We start from the raw sequence: 18,134 nt of genomic DNA on the forward strand, positions 1-18,134 counted from the left end.
GGCGCGCCTCTGCGCGTGCGCGGGACGCCCCCCCCCCGCGGGCGCGTGCGTGCTGCGTGCGTGCGTGCGCGCCCCCCGCCCGTCGCCGCGCACGCGCGCGCTCTCTCACATCCCCCCCCCCCGCGTCAGCCCGAGGGTGGGTGGGCGCCGCCATGTCAGGCGCTGCCGCCCGCCCCCGGCTCGGGGGTCTCGTCCTCTCCCTTCCCGGGCCGAGGGCCGTGCTGGGCGCCCCCAGGGCCCGGGGGGGGACGGGCCAAGGGCCCCTCAGCCCCGAGGAGGCGCCCGGGCCTTGACTGCAGCCGCTGGAGGACGGGACCCCACGGGGGGGAGCGCTGCCCCCAAAACACCCGCGGCTGAGGGCTCTCAGGCCGGGAGCTGTGCAGCTCCTGGGGGCTTCTCCTCCCCGCGGAGGTGGTGCGGAGCTGAGCCTCTTCTCCCGGCTCCCTCCGGCACCGGGGAGCTCGGCGCCTCTCCCCAGGGCCCTGCCGAGGCCCCGGGCTGCAGCTCCCGGCAGGAGGCCAGCAGCCTCCCGGCCCAGGCTGCCCTTCCCCCGAGGCGGAGGCAGAACCCGGGAGAAGACGGAGGGACGAGTGCGTAGGCACCCGTGGCCAGGGGAGCGGGTGAACCCGCCCGTCTGAGCCCAGATCCCAGGGCAGCTAATGGCGATTGCCACCCGGGGGAAGGAGAGCAGGGTGCCGTGGCTGTGCAGCATGGCGCTGCGTGAGGCTGCTGCAGTTTGGGACCTTGCCAGTCCCCCAGCCTGGGGCACCGGAGGAGGAGGGCGAGCGGGAGGGAAGGGGCCAGGCAGCCACAGAGCTGGGGGGCAGGAAGGAAGAGGGTTTGCAGCAGCACATTGCATGGTCGGGGAGGTCATGGCTGGTGCTTGCTGCACCTTCTGCAGAGATGGCAGGTGCTGCCAGGGAGGAGGCAGGGGAACTGCTCGGATCTGTGCTGCACCTTGCGCCACCCAGGGATATGGCTATCCCTCCAAGGCCTCCCTGAGGACATCTGCCCTACAAACATCACCTCTGCAAGAGGAGCCCTGCAAGGGATCCTCCTCCGGCCCCACGGACGCACAGCTCTGCAGGACCCTGCATGCCCACTGCTGGCAGGGAACAGCTCCCCAAAAACACAGGTGATGTCCCTCTGCTGCCGTGCGAAGATGCAACCCAAGCCCCGTGGTGGGAGGAGCAGCCTGGGCAGAGCAAACCACCCCAGGGGAGCCTGGGCCCCCTCTCCCCACTGAAGGGCTGATGCCAGCCCATCTGCTCCTGCCCTGCCTGGGTGGGATTCACATTCCTCTTTGCTGAGTGTCCTGTAAGCATCACATGGGTTTGAGCTCTCCTGTGCAGTCTGTTCCCCTTAGCCCCGAGCCAGCTGTCTGCTCTGGGTGCTGCACAGCCTGAGTGTCACCGGGCAGCATCGTGATGGGCTGTTCACAGCTTCCCCCCCCGCCCCCCCCGGGAGGGGCCGGGGACACCATCACTGCACCTGGAGGGAGAGGAGCTGGGATGCAGTATGCACATTTTCCTTTCTGCCTGTTGTTTTTTTCTGTGTAAATCAGCAGGAGAGCCTGGTGCTGCCCCAGAGCTGGGAGAGCACCCCTGCTGTGGGTTGTACTGTGGGAGGGAGGTACCTGCACACCTGCACGTGGCTTTTGCTCTGATCACGCCCCAGGGACCCCACATGCAGGGGATATGGCCCCAGTGCAGGGCTCACATCAGGCTAGGCTTGCTCTGTGGAGCGTTGGCCTCACAACGCTGCAGGGACGGAGTGATTAGGCAGGTCACTGCACGCCCCGGATGTGCTCCAAGGAGAGGACGTGGAGGGAGCCGAGGGTTCAGAGCAGGAGGAAAGCTGTGGGGCTCCGGAGTCAACATCGTTCCACATCCCTGTCGGTGGGTCCCTGGGCGCCAGATCACAGCCAGCTTTTCCTCGGGCTGGTGGAAAGACACGGGCTTTTCCAAAGTGACTTGTTCCTTGCTTTAGACACGTTGAGCTCAGGAGGAACAAAGTGTCCTCCTGAGGGAGGAGCAACCACTCCTGGGTCATAGATGGAGCCTGGAGCACTTCCCCAGGCTTCCCTGCTTCCTCTGCAGTGCCGGGGGTGAGTGCTGGCCCGAGGAGCCTGTTACAGCCAACACAACCTCCTACACACGGCACCCAAGGCGTGTGCTCGCATCCCCCCTTACCAACACCCACATGTGCACAACTCAGCGGGTGCTCTCCCATGCTCCTGCGTGGGTCCCCGGCCCTGGAAGAGGACTCAACTGCCTGGCTGTGCTCGGCTGGCATTTTGGCCAGACAAGAGCATCAGTGAGAGGCTTTGGAAGGTGCCATGGGCTTGTTGGAGGAGAGGAGCAGCTCCTCTAGCCGAAAGCCTGTTTGTTGCTAGGGAGGAGCAGCCTCTGCGAGGCAGGAGGTGACGTGAGACCAGCAAGCACAGAAGAAAGTCCCTAGTGGCAGGGGTGGAAGGAAGGAGAGCAGCAGGATGAGGCTCCACATGTCAGACATGCCGCAGCTCAGGGACCAGGCACACAAGGCTGGATAAAGCAGCTCTATCCCACGCATCCCCGAGGGAATCAGGTCTGTGCCCGCAGGGACAGACGGAGAGGCCAGGACAATTCTTCTCCCCTGAGTGAATCCTGCAGTGCAGAGCTCCTACCCACATGTCCATGCTGCGCTTGCGCTGCTGTGAGCACATCTCTGCACCCCACACCACCATCCTGCTGTCAGGGCGGCGAGGGAAGAGCCACAGGAGGTGACAGTACCCAAAGGGACTCTGGGCTCACTGAGCAGGGGGTACCAGACCGGAGCCACGCACACCAGCGTCCCCTGCCCCTCCCGGGGGAGCCGCGCTGGACCGCGGCTGTTTCAAACGAGCCGGGTTTGGTTTCCCCCCGTCCCTTTGACTCGATGAAACACCATTCGCGCTGCCGAAAAGGCCCCCCCCCCCGCCGCAGGGCAGGCTCGCAGCCGGGGGACAGCGAGCCCCGGCCGGGCGCTGCTCCCGCAGCGGCTCTGACCCCGCCTACCCGGGAGCCCAGGGCACACGCGGGGCCTCCACGACCCCTGCCGGGACACCGGAGGCCGCCGCGCCCACGTGTACGGCAGAGCCGGCGGCGGGGCGGAACCCGCCGGCGCCGCGGGAAAACGCGCGGCCGCCCCGCCCCGATTGGGCGCTTCCCGCCAGTGACGCCAGCGCCGCCCCGCCCACGGCGCGCCGCAGGGCGGGGCCGACCCTCCTCGCCCTCGCCCGCCGCAAAGATGGCGGCGAAGCTCGAGGGCTGCCCGTCCTCGAGATGGCCGCCCGCCACTCCGCGGCCGGGCGCCCCCACCGGCCGGTACCCGCCGCTTGTCGCGCCGCCGGCGGCGAAGGGGTGCGCTCCCGGCGTGCCCCGCGCGGGGCGGGGCGGCGCGGTGGCCGCCGGGAGCTGTAGTGCGGGGCGGGCGGCGGTCACGTGCTGCGCCTGGCAGTGGCCGCGCTGGGAGCCGAGGCGCCAAGATGGCGGCGCTGCGGGGCGGAGCGGTGCCCGCCGCGGTCGGGGCCGGGATCGGCGGCGCTGCGGCCGCTCCGCGAGGGCTGGCGGGTGGCGGAGCCCCGCGCGAGCCGCCCCTCCGCGCCGGCAGTCCCCTGCAGGTAGGCGGCGGCGAGGCGCGGTGGGCCGCGCCGTGACACGTGGAGGCCGGGGCGGCTCCCGCGGCGGCGGCACCACGTGTGCCGGGAGCGGGCCTGCCGCGCCAGCGGCGGGCGGGGGGCCCTGCCTGAGCCCGGGGCGCCCCTTCCGTAGGCGAAGTGGGGCGCCCGGTGCTCTCCCGCCTGGGTGGGGTGGCGGCTGCGGCGGCACCGGCTCGGGGAGCCCCCGGGGCGGGGGGGGGGGGGGGGGTCGCGGCACGGCCCCGGGACCCAGCGGGGCGAGGGTGTCGGTGTCCCCCGTGGGGGGTGACAGCCAGTCCCTGGGGAGTGGGGACCAGGAGGGGCCGGCCGGGTCCCCCCCCCCCCCCGTGCGGTCCTTCCATCCCGGCGGCGCACTCCGCCACCTGCGGCCGCGGGGGGGGGGACACACACGCACAGTTTCGGACACGGACACCCGCCGGTTTCGGTGGCAGGAGCTCCGGGCGGAGGACGTGGGGTGCTCCGGCCCGCGCCGGAGTGGGGGAGCTTCCCCGAGCTGCACCGGGGGCTTATCCCGGGGGAAGCGTCTCCCGCTCCGGGGCAGGTCTGGGGCGCGGTGCAGCCGTCCCTGTGCAGCGTCCCTGCCACCGCCGGTGTCACCGGCCCCGGTAGGACCCCGCCGGGGCTGGGCTGGGTGCTGGGTGCGGGTGCGCCGCTGTCTGGACGGGGAGCGGGGGGGTGCAGCACCCCTGGACAGGACCTGGGGGCACCTGCGCCGTGCAGTCGCTGAGATTTCGGGGAGCCCCACGCTTCTGCCCCTTTCAGGGTGCTTCTGCCTGGCCAGGGGGCTGCCCCGGGGGAGACCCTGAGCCCGGGCAGGGGGACGCTGAGCCCATCCTGCCTCTCCCTGACACGGGCAGACCCGTCTGCGTGTAGGGAAGAGAGGTGCGTTCCTGCCTGACGCTTCCCAAAACCAGCTGAGAAATCTTCAGATCATGCCGGGCTCACCACGCGTCCCGGCGGGCAGCAGCCCCGTGCCCTTACCGGCAGCTCCGGCCAGGTGAGAGCCGCCCTGGCAGCCTGCCCAGGGCTGGAGCCCAGCCGGAGCGCCGCGGGGAGGATGGCCTCCCTCTGCTTGGGGCGTAGCCCCGGCACAGCACGCCGGGTGCACGTGTCGCGCGTTGCCAGCACGGCTCAGACGGGCAGCTGCCCACAGGGGCCTCGGTTGTGCCTCCTGGGTACCGCAGCAGTGAGCACGGTGTCCCCTGCTCCGGCTGGGTGCCGCAGTAGCTGGTGGCCGCGCTCAGGCCGGCTCCGTCTTGAGCTCTTGGCTCAAACCCCGGCTCCCTGCGTGCCTGGAGCTCTCTCTGGGGCTGCCGGCATCCTCCCTTCTTCCCGGCTGCGCCAGATGCTCGGGCACGGTGTGGCCGAGCCCAAGCCTGTCCTTGAACATCCCTGTGACCCGCGGTCTTATCCCTGCTGCGCCACAGAGCGTAAAGCAAACACAGGGAGCCGGGAGGGCATGGAGGGTGTCCCCCTGAGCGGGGGGATAGGGGTCTCCGGCAGGGAGGAGAGCGGGCAGGGACACAGGAGCAGGCTGGGCTGGTTTGTACCCCCGCCCCGACGACAAAGGCGAGGGCTGAAGGAAGTGCCCAGCCCCAGGTGGATCAAAGGGAGTCCTGGGGGAACGCAGCCTCATTCGCGGTGACTCACAGCTGTGGGACTCCTTGTTGCAAGGCCCTGAGTCAAAGGAGTCGAGGAGGGCTTGAGAGATCGCCCGCCCACCCTCCCTCCCAGGCTGCGGGCAGGAGCTGCGGGAAGAGGCTGTTTGAGTGGGAGGATTTTCCTTCCCTCCCTCCAAATGTCCAGCGCTGGTCACGGCTGGAAACCTCTTATTAGGCGCTGCCTTCGGGGAGAGCCAGCCCTGTGCCAAGACTGGCAGGGCGATGCAGCCCCGGGGGCATGCCGTCAGCAGGCAGGGGTGAGCCGACTGCCGCGTCCCTCGGCCGCTGATGCTCCCGTGCTCACTGCTGACTCAGGGCTGTGCGCCGGCGCTTGGCGGTGCGGCGCTTGGCGGTGCTGGGCGTGTGAGCCTGGATGCGCTTCCCCGCTCCTCCCGGTATCTCCAGGAGGATTGGCTGGGAATCGTGGCCAGGCTGCGCCGTAGGCAGCTGCCAGCAGGGCTCTGTGCTGGGCTCTGACCGGCAGCTGGTGCCGGCCAAGGGAGGGGACTGGAGATGCTGAGTGGTAAAACTGCTCTGTAGCCCACGGTGGGGTGGCGCAGTGCCCCGGTGTCACCGATGGACTCTGTTTCCAGACAGAGAGCCCTGGGAGAGGGTCCCGGGCTACCGTACCGCCTGCCGAGCCCCAGAGCACTGCAGGCTCCTGCTCTTCGGTGCTGCTGTGTCGGCATGCAGTAACAGGCTGGGGAGGTTTGGGCCGGTGGCTGTGGGGTGGTGCTGTGGGGGTCCTGGCTTTCATTTCCAGCCTGGTCCTGGAATGCCCCTGCTGCAGGGTTGCACAGGGCTCACTCCTGGCTGTGCTGCGGCCAGAGGTGCGTGCTCTGTCTGACAGGCACAAGTGTCTGAAGAGGCCCAGGTACGTGGGGTTTGGGCACGTGGCTTTGGTGCTGCCATATTTTAGGAATCACCTATTTAGTGAAATGCCTGCTCTCCCTCCGGTGCAGCTTCCCTCTTAGTGGAAGAGGATTTCAAAGTTCAGGCAGGTCTTGTACAGGGACGGAGCATTTTGTCCTGCCTGGGCTCAGGCTTGTGCAAGTTGCGATACCTGTGAGAAATGCAGGTGAGCCACATCAGATGCGCATCCCCCAGGGTTCAGCCAAATTCTCCCTGTGCTGCTGTGGGGGGAGGACGGCTTGCTGCCTGCTCCCTGCCAGCTTTGGGAGGGAGATGTGCTCTCCCAGGGCTTGTCCTTGGTGCCCTTATCTTCCCTGCTTGCATTATCTCTGCCTAAGCCCATCTGCAAACAGGAATTCAAGTCCTGTCTCGTGCCGGTGACACGCCTGCGCTGCCGCTCCGCTCCTGGCAGAGGCTGTGTGTCCAGTGGCTCTGCTCGGCCGGGGGCTGCAGCCCCTGTCCTTGCCCAGTGTCTTGCTTTTCTTGGCCACCTTGCAGCGCTGGGCTGCATGGCACTGCGGAGTGTGGTGCGAAGACCTTTCTGAAGTTATCGGGTGGTACCCAAACATCCCTGGAGCCACTTGGGGGTCTGCAAAGGATGTGAGGCTGGGAATTAGAAGGAAGAACAGCGACAAAGCTGGATTGATCCCGGATCGTCAGCGTAGCCCGTGTCCTCTTGTAGCCTGCAGCAGAGGTGTCGGGCCCCAGCAGTGGCAGCCGGCTGCATCCCTGTTGCTGACTCCTGCGCTTTTGTTATGAATTTCGTAACGTTTTTGGGCTTATCCAAAGCGCCGACAGCTGGAGTCAGAGGAGCGCGTGACAGTCCGTGGGGTGGGGGGAGCCTGCTGCTCCCCATCCAGCACGAGTGGTGCGCAGTGTCAGGCAGAGCCTGGGACTTGCTGGGGGTTTATCAATTCATCTTTCCCAGTCGCGCAGCTGTGGAACAAATTGGACCGGATTTTTTGTTGTGGAGGCATCCCTGGTAATCGGAAGGGTCTCAGGCTGAAAGTGGCACGGGGCTTTGTGCAGTGGGGTGGACTGGCCAGAACCTGTCCTGAAAAGCAAGGCAGGAAGGTTTACCTGGCTCCCTGTGCTCCTCCACAGTGCTTTTCCCTTGAGGAGGATGACCTGAACTTAACGTCGCTGGATGCAGAAACCATCTTGGAGGCTGAAGAAATCCTGGGGACGATGCAGAACTATCTTGACTCTTCTGTGATCTCCATCATCGAGGACTTCTCTCTGAGCGAGGTGGGAGCTCACAGGCGGGCGTGGGAAGTGGTGGCCAGGCTGGCTCTGGCTGTGGCGTGGATGGGGGTGGCAGCAGCATCCCCCATGGCTGGAGCCCATGGCCGTGCCCCGCTGCCCTCTGAGACCACCCCTGCCTTTGCAGCAGAGCAAGGCCTGCCTGGATGCGCAGAATGAGCTGTCCCTGCTGACTGCCATCACCGAGATCCTGGACAGCACGGACGATGAGACCCTGTCTCCCTTTGACACCATCATGGACGCGGAGCTGCTGACCTCGCCTCGGGAGCGGGAGAATCCCTCGGTGAGTTGAGGGGTGGAGGCAGCCTGACCCTAAAACAGGCAGGAAGATGCTCAGGCAGGGGTCTGCCAGGTCCTGGCATGGGGGTGCCCTGAGGTGGTAGAACCCTGGTCCCCAGTGCCCTGGGATGGTCCCTGTAACCAACAGCAGGGTGGCCTGTCCCCTCCAGCAGCAGAAACTTGCTGCTGCCTGTTGCAGTTTAGCCCCCGCTGGCAACTAAGTACCACGTGGCTGCTTGCTCACTCCTTCCCTCCATCCCCAGTGAGACGGGGACGAGAATTTGAAGAAAAAGGTAAGACTCGTGGGGTGGGTAAGGACAGTTTAATACGACAGCAGAGGAAGAGGGAAATAAGAATGCTACTAATAAAAGAATATACAAAGAGAGTGATAGACAGTGCAATTTGTTCACTGCCCAGAACGCGGTGCCCAGCCCGTCCCCCAGAAGAGATTCCCCCTCCCCAGCCAGCTCCCCCTCTTATATACTGAGCATGACATCATATGGTATGGAATATCCCTTTGGCTAGTTTGGGTCAGCTGTCCTGGCTGTGTCCCCTCCCAACTCTTTGTGAAAATTAACTCTATCCCAGCCAAAAACCAGGACACTACCTCACCCTCTGTCCGTCTTCTCTCCAGTTTCAGAAGTTTCTCAGCTTATCCCGTCCGCCACTGGAGTGTGAGAGCCCTGCCCTGGAGCAGCCCAAGGCTCTCAGGCCTCTCAGCAGCAGCAGCAGCATCTCTGTGGTTGGGAAGGTGAGCAGCTGAGCCAGGGAAGCTGAAGGAGCATCATCAGGGTGGTGCTGGGGTAACTGTGTCCCTCCTGCCCCCCCCCCAGCCCCTGCCTGCCCGCTTGGCACGGGCGTCCTCTCCCAGAAGCGATGCTTGTGCAGGGCACTGGCAGCAGTGGGATCAGGGGCTGGTGGGTGCTGTGGGGCTGGTGGGTGCTGTGGGACTGGGGGTGCTGCAGATGTCCCCATAGGGGTGGCAGGTTTCCAGCTCCGTTGTGTCTTACTGGGAGGGTCAAACGTGTTCCAGCTTTTCATCTGCCAGGGGCTTTGCTGCGGAGTTGCAGCAGACCCACAGTTGGCTGTGCCTGAGGGGGGCTCCAGTAAAAGCCCAGGAGCTGACGCTTGCTCTGGTTCCCTTTCCCAGACCGACACAGACCTGGCTTGGGACCGTGCTGCTCACAGCCTCGAGGACCCGGCGCTGCCAAAGAAGCAAGTATGCAGCACCCCGAGGGTGGAGAGGAAGCTGGGCCGGCACCGGGCCCGAGAGCAGCCCCTGCCCCAGCGTAGTGATGGGGAGGAAGAGGAGGAGGAGGCCGCCTTGAGTCCGGAGCTAGACAGCAGCATGGAGGCTGGGGATTTTTGCGTGAGCGGGGCTGGGGTGGCGCTGGAGGAGCGTGAAGACCCCTGCATCATCAACACAGGCGATGTGTCCCTGAGTGAGCTGGTGAAGTCCATGCACCCATACTGCCTGCCCACCTTCACTGTGTGCCTGGACCCCGAGACCGAGCCCATGGCCAAGGAGCTCCTGAATGGTCCCGTCTTGCTGGAAATTGTGCCTGGCGAGGGGGAGAGCGTGGAGATCCCTGTCGTCCTGGAGCCATTGGCCCCCAGCTTCCCTGACCTGGAGCCCCAGCTCCTGGGAGCAGAGGAGGGTACTGGGGAGTCAATCCCAGAGGATCGAGAGAAGATGCCAGGAGCTCCAGCCCAGGAAAACAGACTAGAGGAGGAGGAGGAGAAACCACCCGGGAAGGAGCCCTCCTGCACTACCCCAGAGAGCACTTCCCCACCAGAGACAGCAGTGCCCAGAGCCTGGAGCCCTGACAGCAGCTCCCAGTGCAGCACAGAGACCCCAGCGCGTGGCAAACGTGAGGGTTCCGAGAAGGGACGCGGCCGGGAGAGAGCAAGGAAGAGTCGGAAAAAGAAAGCAGAGGAGGACCAAAATGAGCAGGCCAGGCCGGGCAGGGACTGCGTGGCCCACCGCCTCCGCTCTGCTGGCTCTGGGCAGCCCCTGGGCCAGCCGCCTGCCAGCCGGCGGCGAGCAGCACGTCCCTCTGTCCAGGTCTCGGACTTCCTGGCCCGGCAGCTGGAGCAAGCCCGGAAGGAGGGGCAGATGGAGCTGCGTGCGGAGCGGGCGCCGCGGCCCCGGGGCAGGCCCCGGAGCACGGCAGGGGCCTCCCTGCCTGCGAAAGCGCAGCAGGAGCCACAGAAGGAGTCTGTGCCAGAAATGGTGAGCATGGTCCCAGAGAAGGCTGAGATCGTGGTGCCTCCGGAGAAGACCACACCAAATGCGGAGGAGTGGCCAGCAGCGGTGCATCCCGACCTGGTGGACCTGGCTGAGGGTGAGGGGGATGCACAGCTGGCTGCCAGAGAGGGCAGTGGAGTCTCAGAGGCTGCCTCTTCGCTCCCAGAGCAAGGTGTGGGGCTGGAGCCTCCCCAGAGCCTGCTGGCAGCAGAGCCAAGCGAGGGCCTCCCCAGGGAAGCCAAGCCCAAGGCCCTGAGCCTGCGGGAATACCGCATCCGCATGCTGCACCGCCAGCCCAGCCCGGGCGGCAAGAAAGACGGAGAGAAACAAGCGGCCAGCAAGTGGCCCAGCGTCCCCGAGCCTCCGACAGAACTGGCTGAGATCCCCTGCCTGGTGTCATCCGTGTGCAATGCCACCGAAGCGGCCGGCACTCAGAAGAGCCCCGAGAAACCCGCCAGCCCTGCTGCTGTCTCTTCTACCAGCAAAGCTCCTGCTGCTCCGGCTTCAACTCCGGCACCCGCCACGGCTCCGGCACCTGCCACGGCTCCACCACCCCCAACAACACCGATGCCTTTTGTTGCGCCAAACATGCCCCCAGCTGCTGGGGCAGCCCCTGCTGGGATGCCGCCAACCTCTGCCGGTGCTTACGCCCTTTACCCACCAGTGCCTTCCTGGCCCTGCTTCGGCCCACAGCCCGTGGGCTGCCATGGTTTGCCCCCGCCGCCCAGCGCTGGCTCCCCCAGTACTTTTCACATGGTGCCTGGCCTCCCACCTCCAGCCATGGCCTGGCCCCCGCCAGCTGTGCCGCCCCCGGCTCCCTTTGGCCCCGGGGGCCCCTATGCCCCGGTAGGGTGGGCACCACCATCCTACTGGCCAGGAATCCCTGTGCCGCCTCCGGTGCCTCCCCTGGCGTACGGGGACCCCAGAGCGGCGCTGCAGGGCACTGCTGCCTTCCCGGCCGGTGGCCACCCCAGCGCGGCCATCCTGCACGGGCAGCCTGCTGCTGCCCCGGCACTCGGCTGCCCGGAGCCGCCGGCCTTCCCCACCCTGCCGCTCGCCAATCCGGCCAGCGAGATGGGGGCTGCAGATGCCCCAGCCAGGCTGGCGACCAGCAGGGTATCGGACCCCAGGAGGCAGGCACGGCTGGCGGGGGAGAGCTCTCTCCCTAAGGCCCCTCCGGCCCTGGCACCTGCCCAGCCCCAGGCAGCCCCATCGCCTGCTGCTGCCCAGCCTGGCAAGGTCCCTCCTGCAGCACCAGCCCAGCACATGGCAGCGCCCCAAGCTGCCCCCACCCAGCTTCCGGAGGAGCCCCTGACTGCAGCCCCCACCCAGCTCCCAAAGGCTTCCCCAGCTGCCATCAGCTGCCCTGCGGAGGTGTCCCCTGCTGCTGGCCCTGCTGAGGAGTCCCCTGGCATCCACCCCATCGAGGAGTCTGCAGGGACAGGCAAGGGGGCACTGCAGAAAGCCCCGCTGGAGCCCAAGGTGGCTGTTGGGCAGGAGCCACCCGGCCACAAATCCGTCTCCCAGGTTGCAGCACCACCACCACCACCAAAAGTGGGTCAAGGGTGCAGCCTGCCCACCAAGGCACCTGCCACACGGCCATGGAGGCACCAGCCACTTCTCAGCCTGGCGCATCCCAGCGACAGCAGCAAGGATATCGTACAAGCGTTCATCAGCGAGATTGGTGAGCAGGAGGGCTACGGGGCACTGGGTGAGGCTGCGGTGCTGTCGGCAGCTGCGGGTAGTGGGACCAATTCCTGGCACTTCTAGGGGCAAGGGTGGCAAAACTGTGCCCGTGGGCTCGCAGTCTCTTCCCAGTGCTCTGCCAGGACATTGCCTCCAGTGGATGGTCTGGGCTGGCTGTGCCCAAACCGGTCCCTCCTGGGGCTGCAGAGCCAGGTGCTCTCGTCCTCGCTGCAGGAGATGCGGAGCTGCTGCAGGCTCTGCCACTGCTTCTCCTTGCCAGTGCTCGCCCTGTCACCCACGGAGGCTGATGCAGGGGGAGGACAGAGCTGAGGTGCATCCCCGTGGTGCCAGGAGGGTTTTGGCTGACCTGACTGGCTGTGTTCTCTTCCTGGCCCAGGGATCGAAGCCACCGACCTGTCCAGCCTGCTGGAGCAGTTTGAGAAGTCTGAAGGTGCAGTTGCGTCGTGCTGTGCCATCCCCTGCGGGGCTCCCTCCATGCCACGCTGGCCTCCCTGGGCTGCCCGCGCTCTCTCAGCAGGGTGGGAGTGGGAGGGCTGGGACACTGCTGCCTGTGGGCTGGAGTCACCCTGCCTGGGTGCCTTGTCCTGGGGGCGTCTCTGCCCCCATCTCTTTTCTGGCCTGTGAAAGCGGCTGGGGATCCCTGGGGCAGCCAAGGGGGTGGTGAAGAACCTGGGAAGGAAAAGGGACTTGTAGCAGTTCTCTGCAAGGACCTGGGTTGGGGCACTGTGAAACCTCTCCCTGGCTGCACTTGGGGTGCTCTGTCCCCTCCCTGTATGCAGGGTCCGTCCCCTGCCCCCCTGCCCCAGCCTCTCACCACCCTCACCCACCTGCTCTCTTTTCAGCCAAGAAGGAGGAGGCTCCCGTGCAGCCCCCCGAGGACAGGCGGCCAGCGGGGAGCTCCAGGTGAGTACCGAGACCACCGCAGGCAGTGTCCCAGCCTGGCAGAGGGCTGAGCCCTGCCTTCAGCAGGGGCATGGGGCAGCTCTTGGTTCTGGCAGGGTCCAAACTGTGCCAGCGTCTGCATCTCTGGCCTGGGAGAAGCTGAGCCCCTTGCTGGGCTGGGAACCAGAGCTGGCACCGAGGGGGAAAAATTGGGGGAAACAGTGATGGGCATGACCGGGCTGTGTAAGGTCCGTCCATACAGCTCTCTTGGATCCTCTGTTCCCCCTGTCTGGGCAGGGGGGCAGCTCAGGCAGATGCCCCAAGTGTGGGGAGTGGGGCTGGCCTTTGGCCACTGTGTTTGACAAAGCTCCTTTTCCCCTTCTCAGGCCTGAGACCCAGCAGGACAGGAAGCCCCCGGACAACCTGCAGGCCTCTGAGCTGGCCAACGTGGCAGGTAATGCCCGGGGTGAGGTGAGGGAGCCCACCGTGTCCGGGCAGGGACTGTCATGGGGCTGGGGGAGACCTCAGGGCTTGAGGGGAGGTGGGCTGGGAGGGAGCCCCAGCTGGGCAGGTTGCAGCAAGGGGCTACTCTTGAAAGCTGTCTGGTGCTCTCGCAGGCCTCACCCCCCCCGCGACGCCCCCCCACCAGCTCTGGAAGCCATTGCCCGCTGTCTCGCTGCTGGCCAAGGCCAAGTCGTCTGGGTCCGCACCCCAGGAGGGGCCCCAGAAGACGGCCAAGCTGATGAAAGCCAAGCCGCTGCCCCCAAGCAAGCTCCAGGGGAAGAGCCCAGTGCTGGCCCCTGCCAGCTCAGCCCCCAGCCACGTCTGCTCGGGAGACCACGACTACTGCATCCTGGGTGCGGCGCGGCCAGAGACCAACGGCAGCCCCAGCACGCAGCCCCCCACCGAGGGTGGCTCCCGCTGGAATGTCAAACACCACCGGGACATCACTATCAAACCCATCTCCTCCTTAACCAAACGGACGCTGGACCAGCCCAAGCCCACCCCACCAGCCCCCCCCACCACCACCGTGGGGCCCAGCCAGGAGCCCCTGGGGACGGCCTGTCTAGCCCCCCTGGATTATCGGACTAGCATCCCTAACAAGGCCACCGCCAGGTGCAGCAGCCCCCCCACTTCGGTGCTCCTGTCTCCAGCTGCGTCCCCGTGCCGGGACCAGGAGATGCGGACTCCCAGTGCCCAGCCCAGCCATGCTGCTGCCAAGAAGTCCCTGCGCTGCTACCGGAGACCCCAGGACTCTCCCAGCCCCTCTGCCAGCAGCTGGAGGGCTGGCCGGAGCCGTACCAGCCGCTCTTTCAGCTCCAGTTCGGATGGAGCTACCGAGTCCTCATCTTCATCCTCATCCTCCCGATCCCGGTCACGGTCATTCTCCCCACCACCCAAGCGGTGGCGAAGGTAAGCAGTGGAGCATCTGTCTTGCTTGCTCTGGGCAATTGCCTGGTGGCCAGTCTTTTGTGAAGGTGCCTGGACACCTCTTTACAGACCTACTTGATGTCTGTGTTTGATTTTCTTCTCCTCATGGTCCCCCTGAAGGAGTCCCTGGCTGGGAAACAGGAGGACCTGCTGGAACACCTGCCAGGGCAGTGGGTGTCTGTCAGAACCCCATATCTGTGCCTGCAAAGCCACTGCTGAGCCAGGCTTTCTTACTTCTGGAGCACCATGGTATGGTCCTTGGCTGCACCTTGGCTTTTGGATGCTTTTTATGGAGTATTAATGCAGGTGGGGCTGGTACAGCCCTAGGTGTAGGCATGAGAGGAGCCACAGTGGCAGCAGGGAGCTGCTGGAGGCAAGCAGAGGAAAAACCCATCTGGCTTGGCTGCCTCAGGGGTTCCCTGTGTTCCTTATGGAGGTGGCTGTGTAGGAAAGTGAGGTGGCTTGGTCTTTGTGGGAAGCATTTCTTTTGGAGTCCTTGTGGAGTCCCTCATCTGCTCGTCCCTGGGTGTTCGGCCAGTTTTGGAGACATCCCGGGTCACCAGGCATGAAGGGCTTGTCCAACCACGGCCTCTCCATCAATGGCCAATAGGCGTGGAGGCTGTAGCAGGAAAGGGACGTATATAGTGCCATGTCCCAGGGATGTGCACCTCAGGGACCTGACCTGTCTGGCTTGGCTTTCCAGCAAATGCAGCTGGCCCTGTGCTGGGAAACGTCCGCACGGACTGTGCCATCCTGACCTGCTGTCCTCCAGGAGAATATGTGGCAGTTCCAGGCAGCTTGGGGCCTGGGTTTGCCTATGGCAGGGACTACCCGTGGGCAGCATGTTTAGAGAGAGAGCCTGTTGCTGGCTGGAGGCAGCACAGCTTGATTCCAGGGCAGTTTCAGTCCTGCTGCTCTTAATTTTTGCCTGGCCCTGCCAGAGAAGCTCTTGCAGGCAGGAGGCTGTGGGCACACAGCCCAGCCCTGTCCCAGTGCATGCCGCCTCCCTCGATGTGGCCGGAGGCACATGTGTCTCCATTCGTACGGCTGTTGAGTGCAACGTCGATGTGATGGCTCCAGCGTCATCCTGTGCGCTATGTGGGGCTCGGCACGGCAGCCCTGGCCCCTCCTGAGTCCTTGCCCAGCCGCAGCCGTGTGCCCCCATGACTATTTCTTGCTCTTCAGAGGCTGTGCCTGGTGTGATCCTGCTCCTTTTTCACTGCGGTGTTTGGAGCCTAGTGGAGCAACATCTCTGTAGTGTCGTTACTGCTCCTGGCAAACTCAGGGAGAGGTTTCCATAGCCCAGCTCACCCTGCGGATGGGTCCTGTCTGAGTGAGGTGCTGGGTGCCTTGGGGAAGATGGAGGTTTTCTTCTTCTCTGGAGCCTCGTGGTGCTGGGCAGGGGAGGGCTCAGCACTGAGCTGTGTCTCTCCATCCCCCAGGTACCGCTCAAGATGTTCCCACAGCTCCTCCTCCCGCTCCAGCTGTGGGTCATGTGGCAGGTCCCGGGACAGATCCTCATCCTCATCATCAACGTCGTCCTACTCATCCAGGTCCACGTCCTGCAGCCAGTCCCGGTCCCGCTCCCGCTCCCCCTCGCCTCGCAGGAGGAGTAACAGGCGGAGAAGGTGAGCGTGGCCACCCTGCAGGGGTGAGCTCCCCTGCACCCATCTCCTGGCCTCCTGTGACCTGGGCAGGAGTGGACCCACTCCTTCAGTATCTCCCTTGTGTCCAGGATCACTCTCTTCTGGCACCCCCATGACCCTGTAGCTCATGTGTCCGGTTTCTGCCTTGCTAGATACAGTTACGATGCGCAGGACCACTACCAAAGGCAGAGGATCCTCCAGAAGGAACGTGCAATAGTGAGTGCTGGGGGGCTGGGAAGCTGCAGCTGGGGATTTGGGGCTCCCCAGCCACTCCATCACTTCAGAAAGCTGTGAGGTCACAGCTTTGCAGTCAGCACTGTTGGGAGGCTCTGGCCAGGGCACGGTCTGATGGGTGGCGATGCAGGGAGGGTGCTCCGTGCGAGAGGTCCCACTCACTAGGAGGGCTCAGAGGCGCTGAGTCCCCTCCGTCACATCTCACGGATGGCACATCCCTGCCCACAGGAGGAGCGGCGAGTTGTGTTCATTGGCAAGATCCCCAGCAGGATGACGCGATCGGAGCTGCGGCACCGCTTCTCTGTGTTCGGGGACATTGAAGAGTGCACCCTGCACTTCCGCTCCGAGGGGTAAGAGCTGCGGGGACGTGGGGCAGCCCCTGCCCAGGGATGGCTCCTCTTTTCCCATTCCTCAAGGGGATGGTGCAGACCGAGGGGAGACAAACATACTGTGTCGCTGCTGATCTCCTTCCTTCTCCTTCTCCGGCTCCAGGGACAACTATGGCTTTGTCACCTACCGCTATGCCGAGGAGGCCTTTGCCGCTATCGAGAGTGGGCACAAGCTGCGGCGCCCGGATGAGCAGCCCTTCGACCTGTGCTTCGGCGGCCGCCGGCAGTTCTGCAGGAGGAACTATGCCGACTTGGGTGAGTCGTGGCAGCCCCCAGGTTGCGGGGTGGGGGGGACCCTGGGTCCTCTCTCCTTCCCAGAAGTACGGGGGTCCCCATCCTTGGGGTCAGTCAGGCTTGGCAGGGCAGGGCCATGTCCAGGGATAGTCCTGCACCGAGGGGAGGTTGGATGGGGGCTCCTTGTCCCTCCAGCGCTATGATGGAGGCCAGGCCCGGTCCTCCTTCAGCCTAGCTCTGGATCTGGAGGTTGCCACGTGAAGTGAGATGGGAAGGAGTTGCTGCAGGGATGGCCAGAACTATGCCAGTGTCCCCATGGCTCAAGGCAGCCTCTCTCCGTGTCTTCTAGACTCAAACCGGGAAGATTTCGACCCAGCCCCTGTCAAGAGCAAGTTTGACTCCCTGGACTTCGATACGCTGCTGCGGCAGGCACAGCGCAGCCTGCGGAGGTAGCGGCAGGCGAGGCGGAGTGCCCGCCCCCGCTTTTATACTCAAATACAAAAGACAAAAAAAGTATGGAGAAAGAGAGATGGGGTTTTTTAAAAAAGAAAAGAAAAAGGAAAAAAAGAAATCTGTTTTATAACCAATATTTAAGGAGGACGGGTCATTTGCCTTCAACCAGAGGGGCGCAGGCTAGTGGCAGCCCCAGGCTTGCCCCAGCCATGTAATAAATGTGGATGCCCAAACAGCAGCGCTGCCTTGTCTCCTCCTTCGTGCAGGCTGTGCCCCCTCAGGGCCCTGGGGGATGAGGCTGCTCTGGGGGCTCTGCAGGTTGGGGACTGGGTGCAGGAGTGGGTGTCTGGGGGAAGTGGGGCAGGACTGGGGTCACTGAGCTGCTCTGGGGGGTCTGTGGCAGCCCCCAAGTGGCCTGGCACAGGGTGACCCCTCTGACCATTTCTTGGGCTCTGCTGGAGTGGGGACCCCGCATCCCAGCCCAGAGGCACCAGGCTGGGTTTCGGGGCCACCTGCACCTCCCGTGGTGGCCACGGAGGGGCAGTACAAGATCCTCCGCGGCCGCCGCTGCGGGCTGGGGTACAGGGGGCTCAAGCCCTTGGCAGGAGCACAGGCAGGGGTCTGCCCGCTCTGAGGGCAGCGTGTGCAACCACGGTGTCTGCCTGTCCCCTTTGAGCCTGCTGGTTGGTTTTGCTCCAGCTCGCCAGGAGGAGAGGGATCTCTGACATCTCATCTCTGGGTGTCCCCCGAGGGAGAAATGTTGGTGTGGCTGCAGAGAGGTTACAGACATCCGCAGTGGGCAGAGCACAGTGAGATGGTGCTTGGCAGAGGAAGGGCAGCGACGGGGAGGGTGCAGGATGCCTGTCCAGGCCCCGGCGGCATGCTCCAACTCAGAGAAGGGTGATCCCAGGCAGCCCCTAAGGGAGGGTGCTTGGTTCAGCTGCCTGCTCCTGAGCATCTTCCCTGCACCTCTCCCGGAGCTGGCAGTGCCGGGGTCCTGCAACCTGCTCCTGGAACACACTTGGGCAGGGTGCAGTGGTGCCCAGCTGGGCCCCCTCCCGGCACACCCAGGGGTGGGGGATCCTGCAGCCACCTGACTGGGCTCTGCAGAGCCGG

At 65.1% G+C, this 18,134-nt stretch overlaps 1 protein-coding gene across 2 annotated transcripts; it reads left to right on the plus strand.

Annotated features, from left to right (window-relative positions):
- The first annotated feature begins 3,458 nt into the window (after positions 1-3,458).
- Positions 3,459-17,165, plus strand: PPRC1 (PPARG related coactivator 1). 2 transcript variants are annotated; one of them, XM_075758115.1, is made up of 14 exons: positions 3,459-3,640; positions 7,357-7,500; positions 7,643-7,798; positions 8,429-8,545; positions 8,945-11,726; positions 12,126-12,179; positions 12,592-12,652; positions 13,018-13,085; positions 13,249-14,044; positions 15,505-15,690; positions 15,861-15,924; positions 16,171-16,292; positions 16,435-16,586; positions 16,915-17,165. In XM_075758115.1, the coding sequence occupies exons 1-14, from the start codon at positions 3,506-3,508 to the stop codon at positions 17,016-17,018; spliced, it is 4,941 nt and encodes a 1,646-aa protein (XP_075614230.1). In that variant the 5' UTR covers positions 3,459-3,505; the 3' UTR covers positions 17,019-17,165. The 2 variants fall into 2 exon arrangements, with proteins under 2 accessions (XP_075614230.1, XP_075614231.1); XM_075758116.1 differs by having other exon boundaries at positions 7,646-7,798.
- Positions 17,166-18,134: the final 969 nt, after the last annotated feature.

The sequence above is a fragment of the Balearica regulorum genome, chromosome 7, assembly GCF_011004875.1.
Source record: "Balearica regulorum gibbericeps isolate bBalReg1 chromosome 7, bBalReg1.pri, whole genome shotgun sequence".
NCBI lineage: Eukaryota > Metazoa > Chordata > Aves > Gruiformes > Gruidae > Balearica > Balearica regulorum.